Raw genomic sequence first — 21,267 nt, forward strand, 5'->3', positions numbered from 1 at the left:
ACAAGTTATTATATTAACCACCGCTGCATTGCAATGGGGTATATTGATATTATGTGTTTATTTGGTGTTTTGTGGTAGGGTTTAATAGGGCTAGTGAGGGCTTCCCATCGTTGAATGGGGTTAGGTTTTCTTTTCTTTTGTGTGTTTTTTAGTCACTTGACCTTTTAATGATATTAGTAAAAGTTATATGTTAAAGGGGTATGCCCTTTATGTTTTTTTTGCTTGTTTACCCTGCTTTATCGGCTGCCTGGTTGTATATAAAGTATCAGGGCATACCATCAATCTCCTTTATCCCTGATACCTGTAGTAGGTCCCAGAGCCTTGTTTATAGCTAATGCTGCTCCCATAATGACGTTCACTACTACTAATGCTCCTAGGTGAGGAGTTCTCAGCAAGACATATAAAGTCTCACAGATCGTATTGGAAATAATTGTTTCGACCTTCTCAATGGTGTTTTGCTTATTTTACACTGTATGATGATGCCCTTAGTTGATTGGACAGCATTGTAATTGGAAAAAGTAAATGCCCACAGAGAGGAAACACAAAAGATTAGGCTTATTGTCTAAAAAAAGTCACATATTTTTAATGAGCACATTTTTAATAAAATTTCTAAAGTTATAATTTCTGTTTAAATAGATTTTCTCATACCTAAAAAATTTACACACTTATAAATTATTTTTTTTTTTCAGGGGTGTCTCAATATTTTCAAAATCTCTTCTACGAGGGACTTGACAAATTTACTAAGTTTTGGGAAGGTAATGAAAATATGTGTTGTAGCTTTAGTATAAAACTAGAGATGTGCGAACCCAAGGTTTGGTGTTCTTACCAAACACAGACTTTATAACAAAACAGTTCTGGTTCAGAGCTCGAGTGTTTTACGCATGCAAACCACTCACGCGAGCATCGCTGTGCTTGAGTATGCTCGGGGCTTAGGCCTGGGCGAGCTGCTTACAGTGTTTGATCGACTCACAAGGGGGGGTAACAACACCTTGATTGGATGTAGTGTGCACCAAAAATAAAATGGAATAACCCAAACTGCCCAATTAGTGACTTCCATTGGAGTTCAGGTCAAGTCTGGGTCCCAAACCAAACTTTATCTAAAGTCCGGCTGAACCTGCCAAACCGAACTTCCATGAGTTCGCTCATCCCTATGTAAAACACAGATTTTGTCATTCATAAATGATTTTACATTATTATTTTATGTGATCATGCTTGTTTAAAATATAAGACACATAATGTATGTTATCTTGTTAAAAATGTAAGCACATTTTTTTTTTTCAGGTCTTTTTGACAACATGAAGAACATGTTCTTTGATGGACTCAGTGGTCTTATGCAATTAGGAGAAGGTAAAGTTGTGTGTTATTTCAGTGATCCCAAAATTTGTTCTTTACTCTTCTTATGAATCATAACTCCTAACTTTTAAAATAATCCAATGGCTAAACCCATAATTGGATTTCCATAGTACAGTATTTAATCTAGCAATACTTGTCAACGTGGACAATAATCTTTGATCTGATCTTTGGCTTCATTTTTACATTGTGTTAACCTCAGAGGAAATGCAAGACCATAGCTCTATCCAATTGAAATTTAATTTAAATTATTTTGACCTTAAACTTCAACTTTTTAGCAATTTCCTTCTAAATCCTGTTTTAGTATTTTTTTATCTTCACCCACACAAAGTAATTCATAGAGCAATGTGACAGAAACCCTGTCAATTATAGCTTGTGCTTAACTTTGTATTATTGCACTGGATAGACATGGGAATAGTCTTTTCAGCTTCTGCCACCAATGCACTTGTCATGAAACAGGAACATTTTTATTTGATCTGTCACAGTAATACCAAGACTATGCTCAGCCGCCTGTTCAACTTGTCTTCTTGACATTCACATATCTTGCAGAAAATTTACCACAGTAGTCATAATGTATCCTAAGCCATGTTACTGAGGATAGAGATAGCTAAATCTGCCAACAACAGTTCACCTTGACAACATGAAACAGAAAACTCTTCAAAATGAAATACAAAACATTGTTAGAACATTTCTCATCAGGTTTAAAAAAAAAAAGTGATTGCTTGGATATCTTGGATCCATTTCAGAGCAACCCTGAGTGCAAGGATGTGATCAGATGAAGGAAAATTGCTTTCTTAGGGTATGTGTATATAGCCTTTTTCTGGCGAATTTCACCTGGAACCCACCTTAAAAAGCACTTAATAAACATTTTAAAAAAAGAAGGTATGCACAGCAATAGTCTGTGTTTTTCGCCTTCTTAACACCTCTTCATGGTTTGAAAGCCACTAAAAATGAGTGACCTGTCCATTCTTCTGGCACCTACCATTATATCTAGTTAACAAAAAAATATGCGAGTAACAAAGCTGCAAAAACAAAAATGGAGATGGCAAAGAAAACACTTCATGGAAAACCCTGCTGGTGTTTTCCTAAAGTGTCTTCCTTTACCAAAAACTATGTTGGCATCTACAAGACACCATGTGCACATATCCTTAGGGTAGACTCATACAAAGCAAAAAAATCTGCAGCCAGACAATAGAAGTTGATTAACCATGAGATATTAAACAAACACAATAGTAACGTACTACATGCAATTTTGCAGTGGTTCACAATGTTGTCTTTTTTCCGTACTTGGAATTTCATCAACACACAGCATGACTTGGGTATGGCTTTTTTTATTTTTTTTTCCTAAGGTTTTTTAAAAGACTATAAAAAAAATCTTCAAAGACCCATGTAAGAAAAAAAAATACTGCAAAGAGAATTAACAAATAGCTTTTTTGATAGGTTGCATGAAAACTACAGGCAATGGCTAGAGAACAGAAGAAACTACATGCATTTATAAAGTGGTCGGAGGCGGTAGTCATGTGTGAGGTACTTGTCCACCTTGCCCCTCCACGCTACATGAAACTGATAGTCCTTGTCTAGGTTAGTGCTTTTGTCATTACCTGAGCGATGCAACTCTGCAGACTGCATGGTGCAATTGAACTGGGCAGGCTAGGACCAGATGGTATGAAGATGAAATAGGGAAAAGAAAATTCAACATAAACTTCTTTTTACTATACAGTTATTTGGTATAAACTATGCACATCAGATAACAGGGACAATTCTATGCATGCATTTCACTTGCACATTAAACAGGCATGCACACTTACTCTTCATTTTCCTTGCACTTCATACTCTTGCATCTCTAGACAATCCAGCCAACAATTGTGGAAATATTTTTATTTGTACTTGTTGACGTGTAATGATACGGCCACACATAGATACTCTCGGCTTCCAGTTGACTAATGATAACCCCATTCCTTGAGGTACATCAATACGACTCCTCAGCACAATCTTGAATGTACACTGTTCTCCGAAGAAGAATATCTGCCCAGTTTGGTGGCCATAGCTACCTTTCAATATGGATAACTGAGCTTTCTTTCATCGTAGAAGACTGTTGCTAGCTCCTACTGTTACAATTCTTTGTTGTCGAATCCCCCTTTACATGGGCCTTTTACTTCATCTGTCTACTTTAGTTCTGTACCATTTAATCAGCATCCCTGTCCTGGGTTCTGGTTAATCAAATGTTGCCATCTATCAAATGTCTTATGTTTCCTTGGTCCTTAGGACACATTATCTGATGTCTTCCCTCTTCACACACCACACTCTGTAGCATATGAGTCTGTCAACTCCCCACTCTAGATCTTACGCCACTGAATGTTGTATTTTAACTGTCAACTACCAGGAAATAGATTCCGTCTGCCATATAACTCCTTGTTAATTTACTAAAAGATGGGAAGCGCACTGTAACTAAGAAGGGGCTAGCAAAGGAGTTCCATAACCCATTCATCAATTGCTGCACACTTAATTGACGATGTGAAAAAAAAATATTTAAATTTTATATGTAAGCGGGGTCAATGAATATACAGTGTATTTAGTCAAAATGGCGATTATTGATGTGATTAATATATCAACCAACCAGTCTAGTAATAATGTCTCTCTAAAGAAACAGAAAACAAAATGACTAATATATACATAGAGTCAATGAGATCAACAGATGATAATACAGAAAATAAGCTACATATATACTATATACACAAGAAAATTTGGGAGTACATGAGTTACACAAATATATATACCCTAGAGCAATTTTGGTTTAACGGCAGAGTAATAAAATAAATCAAAAGTCATTTGAAGTGGCGTTCAAAACATTGGTAATGTAGTGATAACATTAAACTTCATAGAAATACAAACAGGAAAAATTTTAAAGGAAAGAGTACAATCTACGATCATGTGACACCTTGCATCACTGTTTTTTTTCTTTTACTGTTGAAGTGGTGCTTCAAATCAAAATACCATAACCCCAGTCTTATACACCGTGTGCAGAATTATTAGGCAAGTTGTATTTTAGAGGATTTTCTTTTATTATTGATCAACAACTATGTTCTCAATTAACCCAAAAGACTCAGAAATATCAAAGCGTAATATTTTTGGAAGTTGGAGTGGGTTTTTTTTAGATTTGGCTATCTTAGGAGGATACATGTTTTTGCAGGTAACTATTACTGTGCAGAATTATTAGGCAACTTAATAAAAAACAAATATATTCTCATCGCACTTGTTTATTTTAACCAGGTAAACCAATATAACTGCACACAATTTAGAAATAAACATTTCTGACATGCAAAAACAAAACCCCAAAAAATTAGTGACCAATATAGCCACCTTTCTTTATGATGTCACTCAACAGCCTACCATCCATAGATTCTGTCAGTTGCTTAATCTGTTTACGATCAATATTGCGTGGAGCAGCCACCACAGCCTCCCAGACACTATTCTGAGAGGTGTACTGTTTTCCCTCCCTGCAGATCTCACATTTAATGAGGGACCACAGGTTCTTTTTGGGGTTCAGATCAGGTGAACAAGGGGGCCATGTCATTATTTTTTCATCTTTTAGACCTTTACTGGCCAGCCACGCTGTGGAGTAGTTGGATGTATGTGATAGAGCATTTTCTTGCATAACAATCATGTTTTTCTTTAACGATACTGACTTAATCCTGTACCACTGCTTGAAGAAGTTGTCTTCCAGAAACTGGCAGTAGGTCTGGGAGTTGAATTTCACTCCATCCTCAACCCGAAAAGGTCCCACAAGTTCATCTTTGATGATACCAGCCCATACCAGTACCCCACCTCCACCTTGCTGGCATCTGAGTTGGAGTGGAGCTCTGTGCCCTTTACTGATCTAGCCTCTGGCCCATCCATCTGGCTCATAAAGAGTCACTCTCATTTCATCAGTCCATAAAACCTTTGAAAAATCAGTCTTGATATATTTCTTGGCCCAGTCTTGATGTTTTATCTTATGTTTCTTGTTCAAATGTGGTCGTTTTTCAGCCTTCCTTACCTTGACCATGTCCCTGGCTATGGCACACCTTGTGCTTTTTGATACTCCAGTAACATTGCAGCTCTGAAATATTGCCAAACCGGTGGCAAATGGCATCTTGGCAGCTTCACGCTTCATTTTCCTCAATTCATGGGCAGTTATTTTGTGCCTTATTTGCCCAATATGCTTCTTGCAAGCCTATTGGCTATTTGCCATGAAACGCTTGATTGTTCGGTGATCACGCTTCAAAAGTTTGGCAATTTCAAGACTGCTGCATCCCTCTGCAAGACATCTCACAATTTTGGACTTTTCAGAGCCCGTCAAATCTTTTTTCTGATCCATTTTGCCAAAGGAAAGGAAGTTACCTAATAATTAAGCACACCTTATATAGGGTGTTGATGTCATTACACCACACCCCTCCTCATTACAGAGATACACATCCCCTGATTTACTTAATTGGTAGTTGGCTTTCAAGCCTATACAGCTTGGAGTAGGACAACATGTATAAAAGTATCATGTGATCAAAATACTCATTTGTCTAATAATTCTGCACAGAGTGTACTTAACCTCCAGCATCTTTTTCTGTCATTGACATCATTCCCACCAGTCTCCTTCAGTTTGTGCTGGCTGCTCAAGGGATTCATGGAGTGAGTCGGAGGTTACAACACAATACAAGTCTATGACAGCTTTGCTATTATTCTCATAGACTAAAATTAAGAGCATGTGATGTAACTTTTGACTTTGGAAAAAAGGTGAAAATGTGGTGGGTGAGTATATTACTAAGGACCAGCAACTTAGATTAAAAGCATCACTCCAGTGCTAAAAAATAATAAAAAATAGTGGAGTAGTGCTTGAATATTAATTTATTAGATGCACTCTCACTCATGAAGTGCCTTAATTAAGTCTTATCTGGCTTATATATCCTAGGTCATATGCAAAGGATTGTTAAAAATCCACATTTGACTTTTAGGATCACTACTTCCAATAGGTGGCGCTGCTCTAGAGTTTGTTTCCTTTGCTGGAGAGACAATTTGAATATTCCTCAGAGGGGTGTGGCAGCTATAAGTCCCCTTACTGGCAGCCAGACTGGCTTGCAAAGTCTCCTTAAGGAGAATAGTGTTCCCCCGTGGTCCCCACAAAGCTTCTCATGAGCCAGATTAGACACGCCATACTTTCCACTGATGAGGGGCAAGCACCCCGAAACACTGTGTCTGCAAATTGGGAGTCTCATCTGGCTTATATATCCTAGGTCATATGCAAAGGATTGTTAAAAATCCACATTTGACTTTTAGGATCGCTACTTCCAATAGGTGGCGCTGCGCTAGAGTTTTCCTCCTTTGCTGGAGAGACAATTTTAATTAATATGGGCATTCTCAATGCTATTTTCATGAATTGGCCCTTAATGTCGAACATCGACAAACCTATTTTAAGAATATATCTAAAAAGTGCTTTGACACAGTTCCTTAATGTATCTTTATATAAAAAATATATTTATTAGCTGTTGAAGCATTGCCAAGTTAATGCTGCATGCAGTCTATTCCATAGTTTCCTGCTTGTCTCTGTTCACCTAGCTCCAGCAATGACATGTTGAAATGTCTGATGAGATTACGTGGTGACGTGACAAATGCTTACAGCCCTTGATTCATTATAACATCATAAATATGTTAGATTCCTTCTGAGTTAACATGTTCTCTCTTTTTTTCAGATCTTCTTAACTACTTTCAGAATCTTTTCAACAACGGATTACAATATTATGGATTTCCTTTCTTCTCCACCCCAGCCTACAGTAAGGAACAGCATTCAAGTCCTTCACAATCGGAAGAGAAGACAAGATCACATGGACAATAGATAAATAACATCTGATACTGTAATAATATACAGAATACTTGTGAAAAAAAAAAGAATTTACAATAAGTGCTCAAGGAGCGGGTCATGAGACAGAAAAGGATTTTACACCTGTAAGTGTCATGAGAGTAAGAAAGGAGCACAACATGTAACGTGTCACGACAAGGGCAGTTAGCCCTTTATTATTTGACAATACAAGAAACCTAGATTCGAAGCACTACCAGCAAACTGCAATGAAGCATGTTTATGTGTTTCTATATTTACCACTGTGTTTCCAACCAGAACAGTGAAAATCACTGAGAGTCAAGGCAACCAGCTTGCTTGTGTTATCAGCAGTGGCAGTAAATGGTACTTCTCTAGGCAAAGTTTATAGGAATTTACAAAAACACTTATGTCGACTGTGATATTTTAACTACTAAAACACAGCAAAAGTAAAACATCAAGTTACCCGATTGTACGCGCTGTGTAGTGGTTAATATTCACTTTTTGGCGCTATGCTGTTGAACAGTATAAAGCCAATTCTTGAAACGTATCATTTGCTGTGTCTCAGTGTCTCAAAATCCAAGGGCACATGTCTTAAAGGTCTCTTACTCAGTACCTAAGTTTCCTTTGCCAAGTAAACTTCATGAAATGGTTGATATTTTTGGTCTACATGTACACTTGAGTGTATAAAGGGCCTTAAATGTTATTTAACCAAATCACCTTTACACAGTGATTGTTTTCTGGCATAAATAAATTAAATTTGAATTACAATGGGAAACTGACCATAAGAGGCCGTAATCGTGCTGCTTAGAACTTTCAATATCTTGAATGTATTTAGAGATAGCTAGAAATTTATTAAATAATTTAAGTGTCAGTGATATATATATATTGAGGTTAGGATTTGTAAACATGCCAGACTAGATATATATATATATATATATATATATATATATATATATATATATACCTGCACATTAATTGGGTTGCTGTAAAAACATTGCATGCCATGGCTTGCTTCTGAAGAATGTATATGGGGTGGTGCCAGTTCAGAGTTATGGCTTAAGGAAATTCTCTAGCCAATCACCACTCCCATTTAATTGTTTGTGGGCAACTGTTTGATATTGCATAGTATGATTTTCTTATTATTTTTAGTAATGTAGGCATTTTATATATCATAAATTTAAGTTTCCCAACTTAATATTTGCTTTGTGTAAACTTTACTGAAAAATAAATTACAAAACATTACCGTTTTCGTCTGGCAACCAATTCACACATTGTAGTTTGCGTATGCGAGCTTCAACGCATCGATAACTGAACAAGCAATTTGTTAGCATATGTAATGCAGAGTATGTGCTGTATTAGTTTACATTAAGAGTTGCTCGTAATGAATTAAAGGCTTGCTCTGTCATCACACTTAATGTCTAAGTTTGCTAAGTGCTGTCAAAGAAGCATTATGTGCACTGGCGCGTGTATGTGCTTCGCTGGCGTCGGTCGAGAGCGGTAGTCATGAATGCAGTAGCAGTGTCACCAGCTGGGACACTTTCAATGAAAGTGACTGAACATTCAGTCAAGGGAAAGAATCAGTTCTCTGACAGCTGCTCTTATTTATAGACTCCTTGTGGAATAAAGAGGGAGAACTCTAGGGTGTTTCTTCCCGCCATGTAATTCACACTGTTATTACACAGTCCAATCAGTACTGGTTTTAATTACGTGATACTAAGTAACATAGGTAACACCTTGTATGAACCAAAACATAGCCTTGTACTCTGTACATTAGATAAGTCTGCATTAAACTATTATAAGTGAATAATCACTTTTTTCATAATGGATGGGGTTGAATTCTGACTTTTGAATACATTCCTCCTCGTGAAATAAACATAATAAAATGGACTAAACCAATGCAAAGTTCTGTGTACCTTACTATATTGATTGGCTCAACAGAATTGCTTCTGCCAACTATTCAAGTATGGAAGATAGAAATTATAACCAAGGTGAGGTCTCGGCTGTACCTGTCAAACTAGTGACCATAAAAGCCATGCGGAGACCTTATAAGCAATAAGAGTAATGGTAATTAAATAGTTACCTTTTAAAGAGTCTTATAAATAGAAAAAAGTGGAAAATCTATCTCCTCCCTGAATTAATTCAATAGGAGAGAAAATAATATAATATTATGACTAGTTTCCATAAGTGTAACCATCAATCCTCCACACCCCCACAGCTGTCATTTTCTATACCTTTATTGATGTACTGATGTATGTTTTATAGAGTGGCATTAAGGAGTGAAGCAAAAGATTTGTAATGCCAAAAGTAAAAAGCTTGGGATTAAATATGGCAGCACATGACTGCTAGTATTTTTGTGCACAGGACAAATAGTAATAGTACATTAGAATTTATTACACTAGTACACCGGCAATGGAAGCCAAGGCCACCATCAGGGAAGTACAAGTAGTACCACTATCAAGGCCCGGCAAATAAATTATCCAAATTCACTTCCAGGATGATGCAGATATGCAATAAATTATATACCTTACCCAACAACACTGTCCTAGAAGGTACTTCTAGATGTTTTTTCTGTGTAACATGCTAAATGTGGTGGTAAGGAATATAGAACTGCAGAGAGTAAGTGATCACTAGCTTCTCAAAGAGCATCTATCACTAAACTGAGGCTGCCATATTTAGTTGATAAAAGTGGGAAGCCTCAGACTGGTGAATTTTTTAAATACGGTACGTTATGATCAATAGTGATCAGAATAGTCCCTAATGCCTGACTTTCTAGCACAAGTCATGCCCCATCTGCTAGGTTGTGGGATCCCAGCATGTGGAATGGCATCCTACAATCCTCCACAGCTCTTCCAAGTGAAAGCAAGAGATTTCGCTCTTTACATTAAACAAGTGCTGCCGAATATTTGACTACGTGGTGACCACACCATCCTTAGATAAGTCAGTGCTATCCAGTATTCAATGGAGCAACATTGTTTTAATGCAAAGAGCGAAATTTTATGACAATGCACTAGATTGTTTCGGGCATTAGGGAGAGTATTGTAACCTTTTACTAATAAGTTTAGGAAAATGTCTGCCCCAGACTGGTGATCGGTATTCTTTAAGTGAAAATTTTTCATGACAGCAAAACACCATATAATCAAGAAGACTTTGTCAGCTATGGTAACTGCAAGAATGGGGAACAGACTGTGGTTCGGAGGCAGTTTATCTTTAGCAACCAGATTATACATTATACATTAATTCATCTGTTCAGTTCAAGCAAGTAATGGAACTGTGCTGCAAGCAAAGATGAGGAAACCTAAATTGTCAGCAGTTACACCATGTACCCTTATTGGTTTGAGTTACTAATCAAACTAACTTGGAGGTGGAAAACCCCTTTAAGGAGGGTTTGTAAGCTGTACTGAAACATTTGCTGTTGTTTCCCTTCTGGAGCAGCTTTATACTCTGCAATGGGATTTTATACTGATATTCCTTCTGTTAATTCATAGCTGAATTGACATTTTCCATATTAATAAGGTGTGAGCCTATGTATCCTAAGAATGTCAGTACATATTGGTCAGTGTCAGGCAGTGGGTGTATGGCCATAACTCATAGACAAAGGAAATAGTAACTCTCACTTTTCAATTTATACATACCATATACATTTCCATTAGGAATGACCCAGTGCGTTGAAATTCACTTATAAATTGTGATTATAGAACAATTTTTGTTTTACCTTGCAAAGGTCCTGCACAATTTTCTACTGAAGATTTAATTTTTTGGCATTATTTCTTTGTATACTAATGGGTATAAGTATGTTAGGTTCGAACGTGACAAATGTTTATTGATATAAGTGGTAAGGCATGTGCAGAGAACATCATGTTGGCTGGCAAGATACCAAATAACCATGGGAGAATCAATACAGAATTTCAGGTGCATTCACAAGAAATATGCAGAAAATCAACATATGGATAGTTGCTTATCTAGTACATTCTCAGTCAAAGGATTGTCATTTAAGAAATAGGGCTTCATAAGCGCCTACCAGTTACAGACACAAGGCTTTAAAACAGAAAAATACCTTTTTTTCCTATTGCATATATCATTATTATACACCTGCCAGTCAACTCTTTAAGAAACTCTGTAAACTTTAAAAAGAACCTGACCGTAGATTCATACTGCACGAACCATGAGCAGCAGGAATCAGAGACTGGCAGTGTTATTACAGGTGTAGCGAGAGATCTGACAGTCAAAGGGATCGGGACAGAAAGAAGCCACCAAGCACATGATTTGGACCAGTCAATCGAGACGCATTGTGCCCAAACTGTTTTTGGGGTATAGTTTCTCTGAAAAGCTGCAGCATTTTAAGGTAAGATAATAATGGAACCAGTCTCTAATTCATGCTGCATATAATTAGGACAGCATAAATTTACTGTCATGTGCAATTTAAATGGAAAAAGCAGATTTTGGATTAATACTGCCTCACATAAGGAAGCAGAAAAATAACATCCTAAATCCTTTTAAGGAATGTGTACATAAATCCATAATGGATTACTTTATAATGTATGGAAACTAAGGAAGATGGGTTCAGAAAGATCATAATTTATTATATGATCAGATTTCAGATAGCAGCCACTCACAAGCATGTACAGTACATTAAATTAGCATTTTGTTATCCTCCATACCATTACTGTATACATACATTTTCTGTTTTCTGCTACTTGAATACATTAATCCAATCACCAATAACCTTAACTATAGCTCATTTCAAGGGATGCATCTTGTGTGAGCAATATTCCGCCAGTATGTATATTTTTGGACTGTATAATAATCATCTTGAATACAGCATTGGTGATCTGTCGTTAGAATAAGTCATAAAGATATGATCAGTGGGACAATCGCCTGCTACACCAAGGAACATGGCACATTGATGGAGCTTTTTCATTGAAGGATCTAAATAAATGGGGCTCATGATGAGTTTGAAAAGTCTGCTCTGCCTCAGGATCTTGATTGTGTTGGATCTGCAGTAGCAGAAGCATCAATAATGTCATGGACAAAGCAGATTTATAAGAAATCATCAATTGTATTAAAAAAAACACCTATAGGGTTCATTCCTCAGATTTTGGTTAAATTAAATAAAGATTTGGTTAAATTAAATGTGGTTAAATTAAATAATAAATTATTTATTACGCCTACAAACACATTTTTATATTTTGTAATTTCTAAGCACAATTTAACACCTGAATTGTTAGTTATGTTCATTAACCTTTTCAATTTCAGTTTTATTCTACTTATATATTGCTGTGACCACTGCCAAGATTTCTGTTTGTGTTTATACTACTTTGCTTCATTGTTATGTAAGAATGTGAATTGAAATATGTGAAATACATGTAAATCTATTTGAGAAGTGCAGTGTCATAGCTATAATGTATTATCATTTGTAATTGTCCTTTGTGTTGTTTTAGAAGCATGTTTACAAACTGCAGTCTTAATACACGTTGCTGCTGTATTCACAGGTTTAAAATGAGTGCGGATTTTTCAACTGGTGTGTATGAAATGCAAAAAATAAACTGATTATTTTCAAATTAAGTTCTGTTTTATTATTCAGCTTTATCAATTTATTTTATGTTACATTTTTCAACAGCTCATTCCCTCTGAACAACCTGAATCTTTAATGTAGCAAAAATCTACACACTCATTCAATAGAGACAAGTATTATATATCCGCTTCAACAGATTCCAGTGATTCTGAGATTTTTTTTCATGAAATATTGTGCCTTATGTTAGTGGTAAATTCAGAACATACATTTTTTTTATGTATTTGTTTTAAAATTGGAAAATTTTGAAAATTGCGCAATTTTCAAACTTTGGGTTTTTATACCCTTAAACCACAGAGATATGTAACACAAAATAATACATAAATAACATTTCTCACTTGTCTAATTTACATCAGCATAATTTTTGAAACATCATTTTTTGTTAGGAAGTTAGAAGGGTTCAAAGTTTATCAGCAATTTCTCACTTTTCTAACAAAATTTACAAACCATTTAAAATCAGTTTGAGAGACCTAGGTGACAGAAAATAGTCAAAAGTGACACCATTCTATAAGCTAAAGCCCTCAAAGTACTCAAAATCAGATCCAATAAGTTTATTAACCCTTTAGGTGCTTCACAGGAAATAATGCTATGTGCAAGGAAAAAGTAAAAATTTTACTTTTTCCCACAAATATGTTACTTTAGCCTGAAATTTAGCATTTTCACAAGGGCAACAAGAGAAAATGCACAGTACAATTTGTTGACCAATTTCCATATTACCTGAATATGCTAACACTTGGTATGTGGTGGATAACTACTGTTTGAGCACGGCAGTGCTTGAAAGGGAAGGAACACTAATTGACTTTTTGAACACAAAATTAGATGGAATCCTTAGTGAATGCCATGTCGCGTTTGAAGAGTCCCTCATATCCCTAAATGCTGGAGCACCCCCACAAGTAACTACAATTTGGAAACCAGACCTCTCAAGAAATTTATCTAGATGTTTGGTGAGTACCTTGAACCCCCAGGTGCTTCACAGGATTTTATAATGTTGAGACCTGAAAATAAAAAATACATTTTTACCAAAACAATTGTTGCTTTTACCCCACATGTTTAATTTTCACAAGTGTTAGAAGAGAAAATGCACCACACAATTTGTTGTGCAATTTCTCCTGGGTATGCTGCTACCTCATATGTGGTGGAAATCGTCTTTTTGGGTGCACAGCAGGACTTGGAAAGGAAGGAGCAACAAAATTGGCAGGATTGGTGGATACCATGTCACGTTTGGAGAGCCCCTGCTGTGCCTAAACAGTAGATCTTCCCCACAAGTGACCCGATTTTGGAAACTAAAGAATTTATCTAGATGCTCTGTGAGTTAAGCACCTTTAACCTCTAGGAGCTTCACAGAATTTTATAACTTTAAGCTGTGAAAATGAAAAAATACATTTTTAAACAAAAATGTAGTTTTAACCCCAGCTGTTTCAAATTTACTAGGGTAATAAGAGATAATGAACCATACAACTTGTTTAGCAATTTTTCCTGAGTACGCCAATATCCCATATGTGGTTAAAAACTACATTTGAGGCACAGTATAAAGTAAAGAAGGGAAGGAGCGCCATATTTCAGTTCAGATTTAGTTTGATTGATTTGCAGATGCCATGTCACATTGTCAGAGCACCTTAAGCACCAGAACAGCAGAAATCCCCCACAAATGACACCATTTTACAAACTTCACCCCCAATAAAGTCATCCAGTGGTGCAGTGAACATATTGACACTACAAGCGTGTCACAAAATTTTATGCTATTGGGCATTCAACAAAAACTAATTTAATTTTTAACCCTTAAATGTTGTTTTAACCTCAGATGTGCAATTTTCACAAGAGGAATAGGTAAAAAGGGCCCCATAATGTGTTATACAAATTCTCTTGAATGTGACATTACCCCACATGTGACTGTACAATACTGTGTGGCCACACCACAGGGCTCGGGAGTGAAGGAGCACTATTTGATTTTTGAGCACAGAGTTTCCTAGAATAGTTTGAGGACTCCATTTAAACAGACCCTAAGTGCCAGAACCAAATAAATCCCCTCAAGTTACCAAATTTTAAAAACTACACCTCTCTGGAAGTTCATCTATGGGAGTAGGTAAAATATATTTTTGCACCGTGTTAGCCAGTAGAGATAAAAAAGTTTGTTTAAAAGAACTGAGAGTCCTCAGTAGCTGATACCTTTTAATGGCTAACTACCATCTTTTTAGTTAGCCATTAAAAGGTATCAACTACTGAGGACTCTCAATTCTATGGGAGTAGTAATGATTTAGTCTCTGGAAAACACCCATCATGTAAAACGCATGTTGCAGAAGTAAAAATTGCAAATAAGTTCTTGTTGTGCCCAGTACATTGTAGTGCCCTTACACTGTGCCCAGTTAGTGCTACTTGAAACCTGCACCCCATAAATTAAGTGGGCTCTCCTCAGTACAACAATGGCAAACATGTGGATGCTAACTGTGGTTTAGGGAAGGGGGCATTTGAATTTAGGAGCACATATTTTGCCTGATTTCTATTTTTAGCCAGCCTTTTTGTTACCAATAACTTGGAATCCCCCTAACTTTACATTAACCCCTTAACAACTGCGGGCAGTAAAATTACGTCCTAGTGGGCATAGTGTTAATCTCCTCCGGTTGCAGCAGACAACCGGAGGGGATCCGTGCACATATCAGCTGATTTGTACATATGACATGTGTGCCTTGCAGGCACACATGGAATCGTTATCCATCCATACTTCTTAACCCCTTAAATGGCAATGTCAAAATGTGACCATTTTAATGGTGATCTCGGTAGTTCTGTACTTACTGCTAGAGTTGAGCTCGGTTCGCGGTTCTCCAGTTCGCGGCTTGAGTGATTTTGGGGGCTGTTCTAGATCGAACTAGAACTCAAGCTTTTTGCTAAAGCTCGATAGTTCTAGATACGTTCGAGAACGGTTCTAGCAGCAAAAAGACCAGCTAATTACTAGCTGGCTTTCCGCTGTAATAGTGTAAGTCACTCTGTGACTCACACTATTATGAAATTTCAGTGTATAATGTGCGGGAACAGCGCATTCCTTCCCTAAGAGCGCGCGTGTAGTGGGGCGGGCCAGCATGTCAGCCAATCCCAGACACACACAGCTAAGTGGACTTTTAGCCAGAGAAGCAACGGCATGTGTGATAGGATGTCCATGTCACATGTCCCTGCACGCCATTATCTGCCTTCTGCGTCCTTGGTGTCAGTCACCGCTGGCGCAGCTCCTATCTCCGATACTGCTGTGTACGCTCTATACACAGCGCTGTACAGAATAGGGATAGAAGTTTCTATCAGTCCTTTTAAGGGCTAATACTTGCAGGGTCAGAGCCATAGGTGACAGGTCCGTGAAAACAAAGTTTAGCAGCTACACAAGATTACAGCGTCTGTATAGCTAAGGTCAGGGATTTCCTCGCTGCATTTCCCCATTAGGAGGGATAGAAAGGCAGGCTTCCTTTCCTCTACCCGGAGACCCACAACCCTGCCACTGTACCCTCTTGCCCTTTGCACACTCAAACTCATTGTTACTAAGCCATTATACTAGCAAACACTGAGTGAACTTAGTGGCATCCTAAACGTGGCTGTTGGACATCTGTATTGTCACACTAGTGCAAAGATATTTGCAGCACGTCTGCCTGCATTGCACACTCAAACTCATTCTTACTAAGCCATTATACTAGCAAACACTGAGTGAACTTAGTGGCATCCTAAACGTGGCTGTTGGACTTCTGTATTGTCCCACTAGTGCAAAGATATTTGCAGCACGTCTGCCTGCATTGCACACTCAAACTCATTGTTACTAAGCCATTATACTAGCAAACACTAAGTGAACTTAGTAGCATCCTAAACGTGGCTGTTGGACTTCTGTATTGTCCCACTAGTGCAAAGATATTTGCAGCACGTCTGCCTGCATTGCACACTGAATCCTTGTTACTAAGCCATTATACTAGCAAACACTGAGTGAACTTAGTGGCATCCTAAACGTGGCTGTTGGACTTCTGTATTGTCCCACTAGTGCAAAAATATTTGCAGCATGTCTGCCTGCATTGCACACTCAAACTCATTCTTACTAAGCCATTATACTAGCAAACACTGAGTGAACTTAGTGGCATCCTAAACGTGGCTGTTGGACTTCTGTATTGTCCCACTAGTGCAAAGATATTTGCAGCACGTCTGCCTGCATTGCACACTCAAACTCATTGTTACTAAGCCATTATACTAGCAAACACTAAGTGAACTTAGTAGCATCCTAAACGTGGCTGTTGGACTTCTGTATTGTCCCACTAGTGCAAAGATATTTGCAGCACGTCTGCCTGCATTGCACACTGAATCCTTGTTACTAAGCCATTATACTAGCAAACACTGAGTGAACTTAGTGGCATCCTAAACGTGGCTGTTGGACTTCTGTATTGTCCCACTAGTGCAAAAATATTTGCAGCATGTCTGCCTGCATTGCACACTCAAGCTCATTGTTACTAAGCTATTATACTAGCAATTTATGTTGCCAGTTTAAGGGCCGTAGTTGCATTGTCAGGGATAATTATTGTTGTTTATTCTGCTATTAATAAAGCTAGACCACCGCTGCAATCTACACCACCTCTCAATTTTTACTACCACATTTTAAGTGCACAATCTTGTCGTAATCAACATGAGTGGCAAAATGACAGATGCTGGTGGAAAGGGGAAGAGGCGTGTTGGAAAAGGAAAAAAAGGGTTTGTCCATGGGGAAGGTGGCAAAGCTCCATTAACATCTGCTGAAGATAGACCATCTTCCAGCAAAAGTAAGATGTCTACTACTTACCGTGGACAATCCGATGTGTTCCCTTTTTTACGGACACGAACAACTGGAACAAAGGTAGATGATGGCCAAAAAAGGAAAATGCTTGAATGGATCTCAAGTGGTCCAACAAGTGCCCTCTCTGCCACCTCAACTACCACATCCAAAAAACACCAGTCCTCTGAGTTGTCATCCCAATCACACTTGCTTTCTCCCAGCTCTGAAGTCTCCATCCGCCCTGCACAGTATGGTGGAACTGAGATGGGTGAGTCTGCAGAGCTATTCAGTCACACTATAGCCTGGGAATCAGAGGTCTGCTCCCAAGCTACAGTGAGTACAGACCAGGAAATGGTCTGCAGTGATGCCCAGAACCTTTATGACTCTGATTCAGGCCATGAGGACCAAGTTTCTGAGCATAATGTTGACCCTTTTTCACAAACTGTAACACCTGCTGTTATAGACAATGGGGAACATACTGATGACGATGAGACGCAGATACCAGATTGGGATGACAACTTAAATATTCGGTCAGGGCAAGAAGAGGCTCGGTCTGAGGGTGAGGGGAGTGCAAACACAACAATTGATGAGGAAGTTCTAGATTCCACCTACTGTCAACCCACAGTCAGGCACTCGAGGAGGTCAACAGAGGTGGTGGAGGAGGATGCAACCATTGACGAAGTTACCTTGCGCCTTCCTGGACAGAGTCGGAGCACTGGTAGCACGTCTACAACTGCATCCTCAGCCACCACTCTGCCTCTGAGCACTAGTCGGGGGGGCTCAGCAGGTCGCATGCCCTCTAAGCCTTGCCTAGCCTGGTCCTTTTTTGACATAGCAAAAGATCGCTCAAATTATGTGATCTGTAAAATTTGTTGTGATTCTGTTAGTAAAGGGCAAAACCTCAGCAGTTTGACAACTTCTTCCATGAATCGTCACATGAATAAATATCATATGTCCCAGTGGGAAGCTCACCGTGCTGCAATGCGGCCTAGCGGAGCGAACCATCCACCGCCTGCCCCTTCCAGTGCATCCGCACACTCTTCATCTTCTAGGACTGTGGGGACAGCTGTCACACCTGGTTTTCCACGCACAACTTCCACCACTGTAACCGCAACAGGCAGTTTGCTTGGTAGGTCGTCAGTTGGTTTGGAAGGGGAAACAAGTGCGTGTGTACAGCTCTCTCAGACATCAATAGCACCAACGTTGGATGAAGGCAACATCATGTCTCCTCCTGCACTTTCCTCACAAACCTGCATTTTTCCAGGGACACCCTACTCAACACCGTCTACACACAGCAGCCAGATCTCTGTCCCTCAGATGTGGACAAATAAAAGGCCATTTCCTGCGACCCATGACAAAGCTAAGAGGTTGACTTTATCCCTCTGTAAGCTCTTGGCTACCGAAATGTTGCCTTTCCTCCTGGTGGACACACAGGATTTTAGAGACCTTATGTCTGTCGCTGTGCCCCAGTACCAGATGCCCAGTCGCCACTACTTCTCTAAGAAAGGTGTGCCTGCACTACACCATCATGTCGCACACAACATCACCGCTTCCTTGAGAAACTGTGTGTGAACGGGTGCATTTCACCACCGATACTTGGACCTGTAAGTATGGACAGGGACGTTACATGTTGCTGACTGGGCACTGGGTAACTATGGTGATAGATGGTGAAGGGTCTGCTGCACAAGTCTTGCCATCCCCACAACTTGTGTGTCAATCCTCTGTCTGTCCAAGTTCCGCCACTGCTTCTGCCTCCTCCACCTCATCTGTGTCCTCCACCTCCGCCCCAAGCCTGCCTGGTCAGGCCACCAGCGTTCTCACTGCGCAGAAGGAAGCACGCACCCCTCATTACTATGCTGGCAGCAGAGCGCAACGGCATCAGGCGGTCTTTAGCTTGACATGTCTTGGGAATAGGAGTCACACAGCTGAGGAGTTGTAGTCAGCTCTGCGGTCCGAGTTTAATAAGTGGTTGTCTCCACTCAACCTGCAGCCTGGTAAGGCCGTGTGCGACAATGCTGCAAACCTGGGTGCGGCCCTTCGCCTGGGCATAGTGACACACGTGCCTTGTATGGCTCACGTGTTGAACCTTGTTGTCCAGCAATTCTTAACACACTATCCCGGCCTAGATGGCCTTCTGACCAGGGCACGAAAACTGTCTGCTCACTTCCGCCGTTCAACCGCCGCAGCTGAGCGACTTGCATCGTTCCAGAAGTCTTTTGGCCTGCCGGTTCATCGCCTGAAATGCGATGTGGCGCCACCTGGAATTCGACTCTCCACATGTTACAGCGACTGTGGTAGCACCGCCGAGCCCTGGTGCTATACGTCATGACGTATAGCCTGGGCCAACGAGATGCAGAGGTGGGGCAGATCACCCTGATGGAGGGTTCTCAGATCAAGGACCTATGCACCCTTCTGCACAGTTTCGGCATGGTGACGAATATGTTTAGCGCTGACAATGCCATTATCAGCATGACAATTCCAGTCATTTACATGCTGGAGCACACGCTAAACATTATTCAGAGTCAGGGGGTGGGACAACAGGAAGGGGAGGAACTACAGGAGGATTCATATGCGCAAGACACAACAACATCACCAAGGTCCAGACGTTCATCATCACCAAAGCGGCAGGCATGGGACCATGGGGGACAGGGATCAACATGGGCGCATGGTAGCAGGCGAAATGTTGAGGAAGGTGCAGGAGAACATGAAGAAATGGAGGACGAACTGTCCATGGACATGGAAAACTCAGCGGATGAGGGAGACCTTGGTCAAATTTCAGTTGAAAGAGGTTGGGGGGAGATGTCAGAGGAAGAAATAACGGTAAGCACCTCTATGCCACAAACACAGCGCGGACTTGGTCCACATGGCTGCGCAAGACACAAAAGCGCCTTCTTGCTGCACTACCTCCAACATGACCCTCTTATTGTCAAAATTAGAAGTGATGATGACTACTGGATTGCCACACTATTAGATCCCCGGTACAAGTCCAAATTTTGTGACATAATTCCAGCCATAGAAAGGGACGCACGTATGCAGGAGTATCAGCAGAAGCTGTTACTCGATCTTAGCTCGGCTTTTCCACCAAACAACCGTGCAGGTGCAGGGAGTGAATCTCCCAGTTGTAACTTGACAAACATGGGACGGTCTCGTCATCTTCAACAGTCTACCCGTACCAGTAGCACCGTATCTGGTGCTGGTAACAGCAATTTTATGGAATCTTTTCATAATTTTTTTAGACCGTCCTTTGCAAGGCCACCAGAGACAACAAGTCTGACACATAGTCAATGGCTGGAGAGGATGATACAGGAGTATCTCCAAATGAACATCGATGCCATGACATTGCAAATGGAGCCTTGCTCATTTTGGGCTTCAAATCTTGAAAAATGGCCAGAGCTCTCCACTTACGCCTTGGAGATTTTGTCGTGTCCAGCTGCCAGCGTTGTCTCTGAACGTGTCTTCAGTGCTGCTGGGTGTGTGCTGACAGATAAGCGCACGCGTCTGTCCAGTGACAATGTGGACAGACTAACGTTCATCAAAATGAACAAGTCATGGATCCACAAGGAATTTACTACCCCTGTGTCATCCTGGGGAGAGTAAATGTTTGTGGATTTGGAATGTGCTTGATGCAAATCAAAACATCCTGTTTGCAACTAGGGCACAAGTGCTGCCACTGAATGGGTGGGTGTGTGTGGGGCACAATTTTTGGAAAAAAAGGGAGACTCCGCTTGGAGTAAC

At 39.7% G+C, this 21,267-nt stretch overlaps 1 protein-coding gene across 50 annotated transcripts in view; it reads left to right on the plus strand.

The window, feature by feature from the left end:
- TRDN (triadin) overlaps nucleotides 1–12,757 on the plus strand; it is a 1,152,170-nt gene extending 1,139,413 nt beyond the window's left edge. For all 50 annotated transcript variants that reach the window (XM_075339946.1, XM_075339974.1, XM_075339964.1 and 47 more), the window contains 3 exons: nucleotides 690–755; nucleotides 1,282–1,347; nucleotides 7,071–12,757. In XM_075339946.1, coding sequence (XP_075196061.1) covers nucleotides 690–755; nucleotides 1,282–1,347; nucleotides 7,071–7,213 — 275 coding nt within the window. In that variant the 3' untranslated portion in view covers nucleotides 7,214–12,757. The remainder of the gene's footprint in view (nucleotides 1–689; nucleotides 756–1,281; nucleotides 1,348–7,070) is intronic.
- The last annotated feature ends 8,510 nt before the right edge of the window (nucleotides 12,758–21,267 follow it).

This window comes from Anomaloglossus baeobatrachus, chromosome 3 (assembly GCF_048569485.1).
Source record: "Anomaloglossus baeobatrachus isolate aAnoBae1 chromosome 3, aAnoBae1.hap1, whole genome shotgun sequence".
Classification (NCBI taxonomy): Eukaryota; Metazoa; Chordata; class Amphibia; order Anura; family Aromobatidae; genus Anomaloglossus; species Anomaloglossus baeobatrachus.